The sequence below is a fragment of the Condylostylus longicornis genome, unplaced genomic scaffold, assembly GCF_029603195.1.
Source record: "Condylostylus longicornis isolate FDR11 unplaced genomic scaffold, ASM2960319v2 ptg000257l, whole genome shotgun sequence".
NCBI lineage: Eukaryota > Metazoa > Arthropoda > Insecta > Diptera > Dolichopodidae > Condylostylus > Condylostylus longicornis.
The window spans coordinates 448,411-464,350 of NW_026578222.1; the positions used below are offsets into that span (position 1 = coordinate 448,411).

At 26.0% G+C, this 15,940-nt stretch overlaps 2 protein-coding genes across 6 annotated transcripts in view; one reads left to right on the forward strand and one right to left on the reverse strand.

Moving 5' to 3' along the window:
- LOC129616642 (pseudouridine-5'-phosphate glycosidase-like) overlaps window positions 1-7,728 on the forward strand; it is a 329,630-nt gene extending 321,902 nt beyond the window's left edge. For 3 of the 4 annotated variants that reach the window (XM_055532270.1, XM_055532271.1, XM_055532272.1), the window contains one exon: window positions 5,969-7,724. In XM_055532270.1, coding sequence (XP_055388245.1) covers window positions 5,969-6,004 — 36 coding nt within the window. In that variant the 3' untranslated portion in view covers window positions 6,005-7,724. Of the gene's footprint in view, window positions 1-5,968 lie in introns of all 4 variants that reach the window. The other variant, XM_055532273.1, reaches the window with a different exon arrangement.
- The window catches only part of LOC129616640 (myb-like protein F), a 58,172-nt gene that overhangs the window by 3,226 nt on the left and 39,006 nt on the right, over window positions 1-15,940 (reverse strand). The gene's annotated exons all lie outside the window — the stretch shown is intronic.

A 15,940-nucleotide genomic window follows, 5' to 3' on the forward strand; every position in this document is an offset into this window, starting at 1 on the left:
AATAATAATGCAAGTAAATATGTACATATATACATACATATATCAAACTTTCATATATGTTAACAAGCATATTATTTTTTCATTGTTTTTTCTAGTTTTAGCCTTTGTAATTTAAAGTTCCAATCTAAGAACTCCGCAACGTTTTAGCATTTTTCCTTAAAATTTTAAAAACAATAATATAGATAGAACTTTGCTATAAAAAAAGGACAAAAGCTTTGTGTAAAAATTTATAAAGCCACATATTTTTACGGGAACGCAAATATGTTACATACTTTACGGGACAATTCTGTTATGAAATGAAAAATGAAGCTAAATATTAAGATAATTTCTTCGGATATCATCGGCTTACGCCTATCAGAATAGTACTTGAAAGCATTAACCAAATAACCTGGTTTTGAAAGCGGATTTCCAAGGAACTATGAAATTTTTCTCATAGCGAAATATAGTTTAAAACTACTTCGTTTTGTAAGAATATCTTAATGATTTTAAGGGGTACTGATTGCTCTATTAGAAAAATTTTGTTTATTAAGATTTGAAATAAATTTCATATTTATGTAATACCATAGACTTAATTTTTTCTATTAAACAAAGAAATGAAAGTTTCCTTTGTCTTTGTCGCCACATCTTTTTAAAGCCAACTCATATTGTTGTTGTGCGAGATTTGTAAGGTTAATAATTACAAATAATAGATTGGCACGGTTAACCAAGACATCGCTCAGAACATCTTAAACAAAATACAAAGATTATCATATTCGGTTGACATGGGCGCTAGTTTGATAAAAAATTATAATATGGGTTTACTTCGGTCATTCGGCCCATACTTCTGTCACTAAAACGTGTCAAAAATGTAAGAAATATACAATATTAATAATATTGTTAGTACCAAGTTTGTTCAACAAGCTACCTTTTGAATTAAGATAATTGAAGTGGTACTGAAGCATTTTCCTTATTGATCCTTTTTTTGTTTCAAAATTGTTTGTTCGAGATGACGATAAATACAATTTTGGACATCGATTTTTCCAAAGAAAAAAATATTGAATTTTATAACGTGTTCTATGGGAGTAGGAAAAAGCCATTTAAATATTAATAATCTCAAATAAAATCACTTTTTTCCATTTTTTTTATTCTTAACCAGCATTCTTAACCATTCAGAAAATTTAAAAATTACAAAACAACACTTTCATACATATACGTTAAAGAGTTTCCTTGAGAAGTGATTAAAAACTGATTAAAAAAAAATTAAAAGTGACCACGCCAAAGTATAAATACATAAATATTAATAATAAATACATAATATACACAGCATTCTTAACCATTCAGAAAATTTAAAAATTACAAAACAACAATTCCATACATATACGTTGAAGAGTTTGCTTAAGAAATGATTAAAAACTAGTTAAAAAAATTTTAAAAGTGACCACGCCAAAATATAAATACATAAATATTGTTATGTATTATAAGCTGTTAACATTACTGCTACACTGCAACAGCCGCACGAAGTGTCAAAATCTTCAGCAGAAATTCGAAAATTGAATATTTGTCGCTGCAACACTGTCATCACATTGATTGATGACGTCATTTTTAATTTGGAAATAGAAATTGAGAAACGGTAGAATATTATAATTTTAAGAGAAAAATAAAAAACAAAGTAAAACAAAAAGAGTGCAAATTCTAAAAGGAGATAAAATTGAAAAATTAATAATACAACTTGTAATATACAAACCAAAGCGTATTTAGATTTTTTTTTGATTTAATTACTGTCACTGTCGCTGCCGATATAAACTGAATTTGGGAAATGATATTTCTTCGACATCTTCTACGATTCTCGCTGTCGCAGTGTTAGAGCAATGTGAACCACGCATATGTATGTTGAAACAAGTACGACCTTGACATAATAAAAACAGCAAACCCTGGACCCTTCTTTTTTTGTGAATATATGTGTTAAAACTGCGAATGTGTTTATAGCAAAATGACATTTCTGAATCATCTTTTTTTTCTTTTTTTTTGAAAAACAATAATTTATTTTTGAGTTTTATCCTCATTTTTTTTGAGCATATCTGAAGGAATTGAGTCTGAATCACAGCTGAGAGACATACTATTTTTTTATGACATTTCTGTTATATCAGTTGTGAAAAAAAAGTCAGTGTGTGGTGCTATTGTTTTTAGTCTAGAATAAACGACCTATGTATATAAAAACGTACACAATAATATTATGAAGAAAGTTGTATAAGCCTTTTTAAGTTTCTGATGCAGTAGTTTAGGTAAGTCAGTAAATTAGACATACGTGCTTATGTATGTGAATTGAAATTATATGAAAATCTCATACGTACTTATTCAAAAAGAATTATATAGAATGTCACTATCTCTTAGGGTCCACTCCTCTATTTCGGTTAGCTGTGAGTACGAATGATATAATAATTTGTGATGAAAAAACACATTCCTGGGGCAAAGCTTATTGTTTGTTACTGATGACTAACTATGTAACTACGTAAATAAATAAGATAATTGAGCTAAGATCTAATATGGCCTCGTGAAGGAAAAGGGACCTGTTATAATGCTTAATGAACTTATAAAAGTTAATATTAACATACATAGTGTTGTTGCAAAGGAAGAAAAATTGCTTCAATGTTGGAATGTGCAATTCAGTTACTTTGTGGTATTCATTAATACTCGTTATTTTAGTTATGTCGGTAGAAATTATGGTTCTTAGGATGTCAGAATATTTTAATAAGAGCATATTCACGCCCTTTCTAATTTGCACGCTATTCCAACTAAATTTTAAGTTTACTGTTGCATACATTATCAATTGACAGTATTTAAATGTAAAAAATATTATAAATTCGCTCCACTTATAGGTAGATTCATATGTACAATATGTTAAGATAAAAAAGAGCATATTTAATACCACCTATGCAACAACAACAACAACGCATGAAAAAATTTTAATACGAATCTGTCACATTCTGATTATCCCATTAAGTACATAGCAAAAAAATACTAGGAAATGCTAGGTGTGACAATATGAAAAATTATGAACGAGTATTGAGTAAAGAGTACTCTTGGTGTATGAGGAACCAGTCCAATCCTCCAAGTAACGAGTAGGCACTATTCGCGCATTGCTACTTTAATGTTAAATAGTTTAAAGGTCTTGTGCCTTATTTCCCATAAAATATTTTTCTCGCCTTGTAATTTTATAGTAAAGACTATTTAAAATAAAATGTAAAGTTTATAAAACGTTGTAGTGTAAAACGACGGAACAGTTTAAAGTTTCAATTGAATACATGCTTACATATGTATATCGGTATGATAACATGAAAAAAGCAATGTGAACTTTAAATTTAGATAAAAAATCTTATTTAGTAGTTAAATGAAAGCAAATATTAAAGTTGCGTTTCAGTTAAAAAATTTAATTTGATTTATATTTTAAAAACGAAGAAAATTTACAGCTCTTACAGATTTTTAGTGTTATTTATACGCACTACAAAATCAAAGAAAGCACATAAAAGTTTGAAAGGTTCAAAATCAATTTTCAACATAATTTAAAAAATTTTTTAACAAAAATATAAGTAAAATATAGTAGAAAAACCGCTACAAACAATTTTTCTTATAAAATTTAATATACAGACATATACATATATAAAAAAATATTTTAAGTAAATAAGTACATACATCAATTATTATTTATAACAGAAGTTAATTTTTTGCGTCCAGTTCCATATTTTATGTAATTGATAACGTTATTGGGTATTTGGTTGATAATTTGACACATTTATAATTACGCAAATTTGCAACTATGATACTCGTGAGTAATATTATGTAAATGAGTTACAATATTTTGTAAACATAAAGTTATTTTACTTGCTATGATTTACGTTTAAAAAGTAGTATAATAATTGTTATAATTTAATTTTGATTGTTAATAAATTGGAAGTATATATGAATGTATAAAGCAAATAATATGAATAAGTCCTTGTTTATTAGAAATTAAAATATTAGTCGTTTATGAGTATTTTTTATATTGGAATTTTATATATGTACATATTGTGTTTGTACCGAATTTTTTTATGCTGACTTCAAAAATTTAAATTTATACCTATTGACATAAGTAATAAATAAGACCTATTTATTACTTATATCAATAGACATAAGAAAGTTTTTAAAAATTTTTAAAAATTATATAAAGTTTTTGCATGCAAAGTGTCTGTTATAATACTTTTTGAAGGAAAATGAGAGGAAATGATTACATTCTTATTTTCTCAACGTTTAAAGTTTTTGCAACTTTTGTATAGTAAAATTTAGTGTTTTAATTTAATGTCTTTCTTGGTTATATTAGAAGGTTTTATTTTTGAAAAAAAAATTTTAAATAAAAAATAAATTTAATTAAATTTATTTTTAAATAAATTTAATTAAAATTTAATTAAAAAATAAAATAACAAAAATGGATTTACAAATGGTTTTTCTCTAAGTTTCACACTTTTATAATCCAAAATCAAAATTTTTGGTTTTTGATATAACTAGAAAACTCTTGTTTATGTTTAATAAATACTTTGAAATTTGAAATTTATCACATATTTATAAAATTTTTAAAAGTTTTTTCAAGGTGAAATTTACGTTCCCTTCTTTTTCTATTCTTTCTTTTCACTAGAGCATTATTTACACGCATTTATTTTTATTTTTGTATACTTAATATTAATGTCCTTATTAATGTCTTTATATCAAACAAGTCCCAATACTAAATTTTTTCTACGAAGTAATACGATTTTTTGCCTTCGTTCCTGTTTTTTTTCATTAAATGCCACTGATCGTGTCATATTTCTTATCATTTTTTTCTTTTTTTTGCGTAAAAAAGAGTTGAATACTTCAGAAAATCTCAGGATATATATATATTTATTTATATATATATATACAGGGTGATTCAGAAAGGTATACAACAACTTATACCATTGGTTAGAAGGTCGAAAATGGGTAAAACCTTTGTTCCACAGTAGGTGCGAAATCTCAAGGGTTTTCGAGATACAGGGATTTTAACGAATTTTCACGAAATTTCTAGTTATCTAAGCTTTTTTGATTATAACTTCCGTTCTGAAAAAGATAGGAGCTTCAAACAAACAGTTTCTGAAAGGTCTAGTAAAGGATAAAATAAACCTCTTAGTTGATTATGTATTTTGTGTAGTTTCGGAATACCAATCATTCGAACTTTAGGAAAAATCAATTTTTTCCCTTTTTTTATTTTTAAATTTTTTCTAACCAGGTAATTTCGTTCGAAATTTTTTGAAACTTTGAATTTTTTTTTACAGAATTTTGGCCACTTTCTCAAATCTTAATTTTAGTCACTAAGTGTTGAGAAATCTTTTATGGTACAGAAGATACAGCACGAAAACCATTTCTATGTCAAGATTTTAAGGGCCCTAATAAAATGTAAAAAATCAAAAAATTGCCACTATTATTGATTTTTATTGATTTAAAAAGCTGCACCAACTAAAAAATCTTAATTTTAATATTTTTATTGAAATACATAAATTTTAGAAAAAATTCCCCATGGTTTTAGTATTTTACAATTTCTTGCTATAAATACTCAATTGCTCAACCTATTCAGTGATTGCAGTAAAGAAATAAGCTGAAGTAAATTAAATATACAAAGCTTGTTGACCAAGAGGTTAGCTCCCAGAAAATGAGATGACAACAGGTGGTCCTTTTAGTACCCCGGCAACCTTCGGTCACTTGTTTTGCTCGCAGCATCTCTACGTAACAAAGCTTATTTGCAGAGAAAAGTTCCAAAAAAAATTCAAAAATAGTGATTTTTCTCTATAATTTACGTATTTCAATAAAAATAATAAAATTCAAATTTTTTATCAAAATAACGGTTCCTAAAAGTGTTAACGGTTTTTTAGAATGATAGTGCATTTTAAGAAATATCAGAATATTATACCCTTTTTTTAAAAAGCTTCCCATTCAAATTCTATTGCAGGAAAAGGAAAGAAAGGTAGGGGGAAAGAACAAATGAATTAAAATTTCAAATTCATATTTCGGTATGGTTTCAAATGTTATTGAGGAAGGATGTATGATTTTTTATGTACATTTTGTGTTTCCCAATAAGGTAAGTTGAGCAGTGTTGGCTAACAGAAATGTTAATAAAAGTAATATTAACAAAAGTTAACGTGATACATTTCAACAATTTGCGTTATTATCTCATTTTTGTTAAAAGATACATATACGAGTAGAATTGTTTGAAATAATTTCAATTAGTTTTTAAGGTATTAAAAATAAATATGTATGTATTATTTCAAACAACTAGTAGTTAAAACAATTTCAAACATGTTAAAATATATTGAGTCGTTCTAAAATCAATTATTTGTGCTTTTCTTTCAAATTTTATTACCAGGTATACAAGAATAAAATCGCCCTGCCTGTGTATGGATGACCTGTCCTAATAGTAAACGCAAACAGAAAAAAATTTAAATAAGTATCTGTTACCTGTAATTTTACAATCGAAATTTTTTAGTCATTTGCTGAGATACTATTTATTTAAGAAATAAAAAAAATATTCAAATCCGATCATAAAAATATATGATTGTCTTTTCCAAAACTTTTTAAATATTTTTTTACTCCCGTTTTCTTATTTTGTACTTAAATTACGGATTTACAGTATTTGTTAGAATGTAAAAAATTACGGATTTACAGTATTTATTAGAATAAGTTTCGTTTAAAATTTTGTTATTACCTTAATAAAATAAAATTTATATTTCAGTGAACTGGAGATAATAAAAAATTTAATTTTGTGGTTTAATTTTTGAAATTTTAAAAAACATATAAATATAAAATTTGTAGTTTTTACAGCTGCGGTTTTCTGCTGTCTAAGTTAGAAATGTGAAAGTATATTGCATTATCAAAAATATATTGCATACTCAAAAACATGTGTATTAATATTGACAGCAAAACGTTTATAAAAGTGCAGATATTTTATCTTAATATATACAATAAATGTAGATTGCAGACTACTCTGTTTAGGCAATTGTCATAACGTGGTAAAGTAAATCATCACGTCTTATTGAAGTAAAAGCTATCAAAAATATATACATATAATAGAAAAGAATACATTTATTTCGTATACTAACTTTTTACTAATAGTTTATTACTTAATTCTTTTAAATATTTATATCAAATATTATAAAGATTTTCATAAACACAATACATACTGCAAAACAGTAATGTGATACATACGCAATATATTTTTGACAGTGTTGAATAAAAACTTTTGCTATTTGGAATTCGCAGTATTGTATTCATTAATAAAACAAAATTTATTTATTTTGGGCCAAATAGTGGAAAATTCTATTTCAGGAAAAATAAAAATTAAGAAAAACAAAAAAAGGAAACTGAAACAAAATAAATTTTGTTATGTTTAAGTAAAACAATTAACAGGCGAATTCCTAAAAAAACTGCAAAAAGAAAAAAAGTAAAAGCTGTTGAAAAAAAGTACAGCTGATAAAACTGCGCTAGCCGTAATTGTTTAAATATTTTTGTGATAGGTTAGCAATGTTTGATTAGTAGCATTTGTTTATGAACACAAATATAGCGCAGTTCTCAGTATATATCTCAATATACTGCTTTTATGAAAAGGCCTTATATCTCAAAATATTTTTTCTGGAATTGTAAAAGATACACGTATTCTAATACTGAAATTATTGAAAATTACATAACGAAAAGAAAAATCTCTTAATTTAAAAATGTTTTTATTATAAGAATAGTAATATTTTTACACTTAACTTGCAGAAAATTTCTCGATCTTTATATTCTTTCTAAAGAATATTTTTTAGTAACAAAAAAAAAGAATAGCTTCAAATATAATAGAAAAGAAGAATGTATAGTACATAAATATATCGATATATGTTATACATATGTACATGAAAACTATATAATATACATACATATATTTGTTTTATTTGTTTAATGCAATGCTTGAATTTGATTACTAATTAATTTAGAGAACACATTTACATTTTTGGGTGAAACGAGATTTTTTATAATTTTTTTTTTATAGAAGATACAGCTAACAGAGTCGATGTAATTGAAAAAAAAAAAACATTTGGAAAATTTTGGAAAAAAGCTTGATATAAAAAAAAGTTTTGTTCAAACTTTAGTTTTAGTTAAACTTAATCTTTACAATTAACCAAGTTGATTATCGACAAATACTGTCGCAATTTGAAACTAATTCGAGTTTCTGTATAGGAAAGAAATTACTTTGAAAATAAGCCAAAAACTGGTTTGAGATGATCCTGCGGACGATTAATAAGATAATCTAAAATTATAATTTTGTATAATAAAGAAATAAACCAAATTAGAATTTACAAATTGATTTGGGTTTGGACTTTAGTAGGCGAAATACGTGAAAATAATCGTGGACTGGAATAGAAAAAATACTTGAAAATATCGAATTTTTTACGATCTGGACAATGTTTTAAAGAGCAGGATACCTTATTGTTCTTATATAATTATTTGTTTAGAGAACATCTTTGCCAGAAATCCTAAATTTTCGTTCAAACAAGGGCTAGAGCATCAAAAGAGCATGTATTATGAGAGAGTATGCACAGTATTCTTTTACTTATTTTTTACTGATAACAAATATTTTTTCCGAATAAAAGTTTACTTGTCACCTCAAAAGTGGTGTTAAGAAACGAAAACGATTTGACGCCTGGTTGAAAAAAAAATTTATCGAATATTTAAGAAAATTTAGAAATTCTGTAATAATTTGTAATTTTTATAGTAAATATGCTAATTATATTTACTGAACATGATCCAATTTATGACTTTATCCTTAATGTTAGTACTTTTCCTCTCATCACTACTCATTGCCGCATAAAACTTGAAAAAACTTAAATCACTATGCACTGCATGGGATAAAACTTGAAAAAACTTAAAAAAGGGAAAAAATGACGTAATTTCTTGCAGAAAAGAAAAAAGTTCTCACTTAAAAAAAAAACAAGGCGGAAAACTTCAAAAAACTTTTAAAAATTTTTATAATTATGTGATAAACCTCATATTTCAAAGTATGTATTTAAGAAACATAAACAAATTTTTTTTTTATTGTTGATGAACTTTTTTTTTCAAAAACAAAATCTTCTGACATAACCAAGAAAAACGAATGTTTCGGCAGCTGTAACACTTCAAAAATTTTTAAAACACTAAATTTTATTCTAGGAAACTTGAAAAAATGTTTAATCATTGAGAAAATGAGCACGTCAGTTTTCTTTCATTTTTGCACAGTATCTGGTATAATATAAAAGTATTATGCCAGACACTTTGCATTCAGAAACTTTATAGAGTTTTTTCAAGTTTAAAAAAGTTTTTAAAAACTTTCTTATCCCGCATAGACGTATTAACAAATAATAGCAAGACGTAATAACGTAATAGCAAGACCCATATATTTAAAAGACATCCAATCCAGTATAAAATTTTTCGATATGAAAAATATTACAATTTTCAGATTTTTGCCAGACCCATTTTTTGGGCTTTGTTGAAATCTTCACCAGATTTCAATTTCTGTTATGCATCAAAATATATAAAAAAAAATCTGATATAAAAAAAAAATGAAAGTAAAAATCTGATATAAAAAAAAAATAAATATATAAAAAAAAAGTGAAAGTGTCACAGAATATTATAAAAATACCAGTTAAACTTCTTTCCAATTTTTAGGACATTAGTAAGCTTATAGTTAGGAATGTAAATTTGGGTCTTAGTAGAGTTTCGCTTTGTGCTACTCGAATTCCCTGAAATGCTTGCCAGTTAGTTTTTCTAACAACCAGATGTCAAATATTAAATTTCAAGAAATTGCATCAATTCGTTCCATAGATATGGTGAAAAATGTAAAATTGGCCCGCAGATCAGTTTTCAAGCTTATATATGAAATTTCAAGCAAATCGGTTCTTGATTCTCATTCTCTTCAAAAAGGTCAAAAATGTAAGACAAACCCGCTAAAAAATACAGTTCCCGAGACCTCATATATTCCAAAAGTTGATCAATCCGTGCCATGGTCGAAATAACCTTACATATAAAACTTCATCAAAATCGGTTCAGCCGAACTTGACAGACCGACAGGTTGCTAAAAATAGTTTATGTGCACTTCCCTGCAGTGTAAATAAACTAATTTTAGCAACCTGTTAGAACGAAATTAGAGTGAGGTGGGAATCTACCAGAATGGCAACCCAGCAGATCGTAAGAAAAAAAAAATTGTATATCACTTCAACTTCGCAATCATATGTTTCCGATTCCTTTTTTATACCTGCTTTTTCTTTTTTTATTTTTTTTTTATATTTAGATGTATTTAACAGAAATTAAAATCTGGTGAAGATTGCAACAAAGCTCAATAGATGGGTATGGCAAAAATCTTAAAATTGTAAAAGTTTTCACATCAAAATATATGGGTCTTTGCTATCACTTAGTGATTCGACACTCAGAATAAGCGCCACAGATTTACTACTACAATTTCATTGAATCTGAATGCAGACTATTATTGTTAATATTTTACAAAAATATGTTATTAATCAAAATTTGTATTTGAAAGAAGTGTGTTTAAAATATGCATAATTATAATACTCATTTCATGTATATGTACGTATTTAATCAATTAATTATTTTAAAATTAGTTTGTTTTTGCGTGTATTTCTATATGGTGAACTCATATTTTTAAACTTGATAATCGCTAGAGAGACGGTGAGCTATTTTTTGAACACTATATCTGGGGCTGCGACTAGATATCATTCTGATTTTTTCTGTTAAAAAATAAAGAGTGAAAACTAAAATTGTTACATAAATTAAGTAAATTCTTTAGTAAAGTTTTAAATGTGAAATCTAACTTAAATTATTCGAAATCAAGTCAACTCAGAAACGTTCATTTACTTCAACTAATTTCAATTGTACAATTTCTATATTTTACGTTTTTAGATATTAAAAATACTATAAACAGAAACTTCAGAGTCGTTAAGTCATATTTAACTACTTATTTCTTATTGACCTGTTTATCATTTTTGGCATTGTGTATTGTAACTTTTTTATGTACCTATTTTATATACTATGGATGTATGTATGTAAAAATTTTGATACTCTGCATTTAGCCAAGAGAATTTTTTTATAATTTTTGTTTTAAATAAAACAAATTAGCATTTAAATAAAGTTGGGTCAAACCAATGGTTTGTATTGTAGCACTTTTCCCTTCAACAAGTGAAAATTCTGCTTTTAAATACAGTCTATGTATACTTATCACATTATTTAAATTATTTTCATTCATATTAAAAGCTATTTCTAGGGTTGCATATATTTAGGATGAACGATTTATGCAGTCTTAAATAAAGCGAAAATTATTATAAAGAGGGGTTAACATATTGCTCGATTTTAAGGGTTAATTGTGTGAATTAAGAAAAATAATTATATTTTTTAATGTCATTGAATTTACCGTTAGCTTTTTGTGTTTATAGAAATTTGCAAAACCTTGCGGTTTCGGAAATATAAGGTGTCAAAAATTCAAATTTTACAAATTTCAAGAGGCGATAACTTAAGAAGGGGTGGAGATGGAAAAATATCTAACGAAATAAACCATTTGTTAATGTCTAAGTGCCCCTAAAATTTCAAGCTTGTACATGCTGGGGTCTAGAAGAAAAACGAAATCAAAAATATAAAAAAAACGGACTTTAGATAACGGTAAATTTTAACTGCCATTTTGTTTTTATAAATTTTAACTATAGTATACCGCGCTAGGGGAAGCAAGCTGCTGTCTTCATGCGTTTGGAAAATTTCAAAAATGCTTATGGTTTCATTGCAACAAATAGTTAAAAAAGGCCATTTTTAGGGTTTTGGGGGAGTATAACTTCTAGAGGAGGGGAGATAGGTAAAAATTTTGTTCGACGAAAATAAGTTTCTAGTAAAGATCTATGTATATACAAAATTTCAGATTTCTATCTTGAAGGGTGTAGAAGTTTTGTAAACAGACACACGGACAGACGGACGGACGACGGACGGACGTAATAAGCACTTTTTTTCAAAAATTTTTTGGAAAAGTGCTAAAAAGCAGCTTTAAGAAAAAAAATTTGATTTGATAAATTCCATATTTTGCGTACGAAATACGTACATATATAGCAACATAAAAAAAGTACCTCTTTGAAAATAAAGAATTTGTTTTTGCATTCAATTTTTTTTTTATAAAATTAGCACTTTTCTAAGCTGTTGCGTATTTAACGTATTAATTATCTTAATTTAGTAAAGATATCGTAAATTAGTAAAGATATCATTTTTTTTTATTAAAGACGGTAAGATCGTCGGTAGGTCCCCGTAAGCAATTCCCCCGTAAGCAGGGAATATCATATCTCCTGATAATTCAGATGTCAATTATTGTCCACCATCATGTGAAATCAAAGAGAATTTTGTAAATAATTATTTAATGTGGACAAATAATTTATATTATCGCTGACAATGTGCAATGTAAATTGGAAATAAATAATTACCCTCATCCTTCGCTTTACGGAACTAATATGTTGCGGAAATGCTGTTCGTAAATCGAATCTTTTTACTTATATTACGTTAGTAGGATTTTATTATTATTACAACATTAGACAACAAGAATCGACAAGAAATTTTAATTCTTGGGAAAAAAAGCAATTACATACATAAATTCTAGGCATTATTTCACTCTGATCTCTGTTTCACATACGCTCATCCCTCGCTTAACGGAAGGTCCTTGTACGGAATATCGATTTTACGGAACTCAAAAATTAGTTTTATGGAAATTTTAGTTTTATGGAAAAGAAATTCGATTAACGGAACATTTTAAAAATGTAAAAAAAAATAGCTTAAAATGTATAGCTTAAAATGTAAAAAAAATTTTTTCGAACTACATACAATATAGAGTTATCATTGGGACTTTGTTTTACAGCCGATTGGTTGTTCTTTATTTTTGGTCATAGTATTAATTTGATTTGAGTCATAGTTTATGAAATACAGCTCGTCAAAATCAGATTTTTCTTATTTTTTGAAATTTTTTTTACAAAACTTGAAATTTCTTGAAAATTTTTGTTATTATTTTTCTTTTTTTCATTTTTTTTTTCGATGCGATCTGAAAGGTAATCCATATAACATTTTCCTTTCTTTCTCTGGTAGTTTTTCCAGTAAAATGTGTTAAATGTGTTGGAAAAAACACCCTGTTGGAAAAAAAGACACCAGAATTTTCCTGCATATGAATACTAAATATGTTTTTACTTTAGTATGCATAGTATTATGGTTTCATACAATTGTATGAAATGTGTGAACTGTGCATTTTTTGCTGGTTTTAAAATATATTTAACACGTTTTCCTAGAAAAACTATGAGAGATAGAGGAAACTGTTCTATGGGTTAACTTTTAGCTCTCATTGCAGCGCATCGAAAAAATAACACAAATTTTGAAGAAATTTGGGAATCTTTTTAAGGAAAATTCTAAAAAAAAAATCTGGCTTTGATGAGCTTTATCTCGAAAACTATGGCTCAAATCAAATTGATTGTCAGACCGAAAATTAAGAGCAATCAATCAAGCAAACCCATTAAAATAAGGTTCCGTTACTCTATGTCACATAGTTCCCCAGTTATGAGCGTTTAAGCAGGAAAATGCGTGAAAAGGAAAAAGCGTAAGGAAAAATCAGATAACTCTAGATTTGAGAATTTTTAAGCATAAAATAAATATCATTTTAATTTCGCCCGACAGAAAGAAAAACATACACATCACATCGCAATCAATATCAATTTTGGTCAAATTTTCTTTATATCTTTTAAGAAGTAATAAAGCAATACCGATTTTTGCTTGATTCGTGTTTTCTTTTGAAAGCGATAAAATAGCGACATAAGTTTCAGTTGAATCTTCATTGTGATATATGTATGTAATTTCTAACTTTGTCGCGAAGGTTTCCAACAGATGATAGCAAAATGATTTATCGCCTAAAATTTAAAAATTCGTTATAAGATTCTTAGATAAAATAAGTTTTATAAATAGATAAATAAACATACATATATTATACATATGTACATAGGCAGAATATTTAAGCATGAGATTTTCACATTAAAACTTCTATCTGGTTTGCAAAAAATTTGAACATTGTATAACTAGTATTGCAAAACGAAATTATAAGTGACGTTGTTCTTTTGTCAAGTAACAGAAAATGCATTTTGTCATTTTTAAGATTTAGAATTTCTTTCTGTAATCTAAAAATAAATATGTTGGTAGCTTTCTTATTTTAAATTTGTAGAGTAATTATTCATTTATTGCTACATAAAATTACAATTAAAGTTAGTTGTTACGTCAGAAATAATGTGTTACAACACTGTCATTTCACAAATAATCTATATAGTATTATTATTATAGTATGATATTATTAAAATTTTAAACCTGATTCACACCGTCTACTTTTATGTATATAGACCTGTATTTCTCATAAAGATGGCCACTTCGATTTCCTTTTTTTTTGTTAGATTTAAATGTTTATTTATTTGAATAAAAGTACATACATATGTATATTGAAAAATTTTTTCAGAATTTTTATATAAAATTTTATGTGGTTAATATTAAAGTTGTAATGACACAAATGCAATATAAAAAATGTTTATTATTATACAAAATAATAAATTTTGGAAATGTAGTAGTGAAATATATGAATTAATGTTTATTGTTTAAAAATTTGAAGTAGGAAGATTGTGTCAAGTTAAAACATAAAGTATTTAAATGCAAATAATAATTTTAAAATATGTAAATTAAAATTTAAAAACATGTTTTGTGAAAATGAATAGTAAAAATGCGATATTTGCAAAGAAATTTTTCATTCAAAATGAAACATAATGTATGTTTAAGTTTGGTAATCAATAATGAATTGACGTTTTTTTCACACAAAACAATTGAAAGTTTTTCAATAATTCATAATTGCATTTGACATTTTATCAATCAAATTGATACAAATAAAAATCAATTGATATTGTCAATGATAGATTTAAATTTCAAATTCATAATTGATCCCGAAATGAAAGGTCAAAAATAAAAAAAAGGAGCAACCAAAAGAAAACCAAAAAAAAGAAAAGAGGAATAAATTAAAAAATATTTTTAAAAATAAATATTCAACCACAAATTAATCAAAACAAAGCCAATTATGTTTTATAATTAATATTAAAAAGAAAATACGTACACATTGTTGTTGGTAGATATAAGAACAATTTTGGCAATAGTGTGAAGAGTAGAAATTTTTATTGTTGAAAACATATAGGAAACAGTAGTGATAAAAAAAGTAAATTGCAATTAATATTAAAATGATAAATAAATATCAAAATATAATAGCGAATTAAATTATTATTTTATGAACGTTAAAACAAAGTAGTATAAAGCAATAATTGTTTTATGTTAATGGTTTGTGATTTAATTGTGTTTTTCATTCACATTTTTAATTAAATTAATATGTTAATAACATGTTAATTTTATTATTGGAATTTTTAAAATATGTATTTGATTAATAAAATTTTTTGTTATTTTCAAGTTTTTTAGTGAATGAATGACAAATTATTCAAAAATTTCGAAATTAGGAACGATAATGTTTTAAATTATATTCAATATTTTATATTGTAGTAATTATAATACGGCAAATGCAAACATTTGGAAATAGTGATTTCCAAAAGATTTAAATATAAGCAAATTATTTAAGAAAAAAGACACACCATATTTACACGATTGTAGCATAATATTTTGATGATATTGCAATATTATTGTCATTTGAAGTAGTTCATATTTTTATGATGATTCATATATGCAGATACCGCAATAATTTTCAAAGTATTGTCCAAAAAAAGAGTAAAACAGTCAGTAATGAATGGGAGCATAATAATTTGAATAATAATTGGTATGTTTTAGTATAAGTACCGTTGTGTGGTTGTATTGCAAGCAC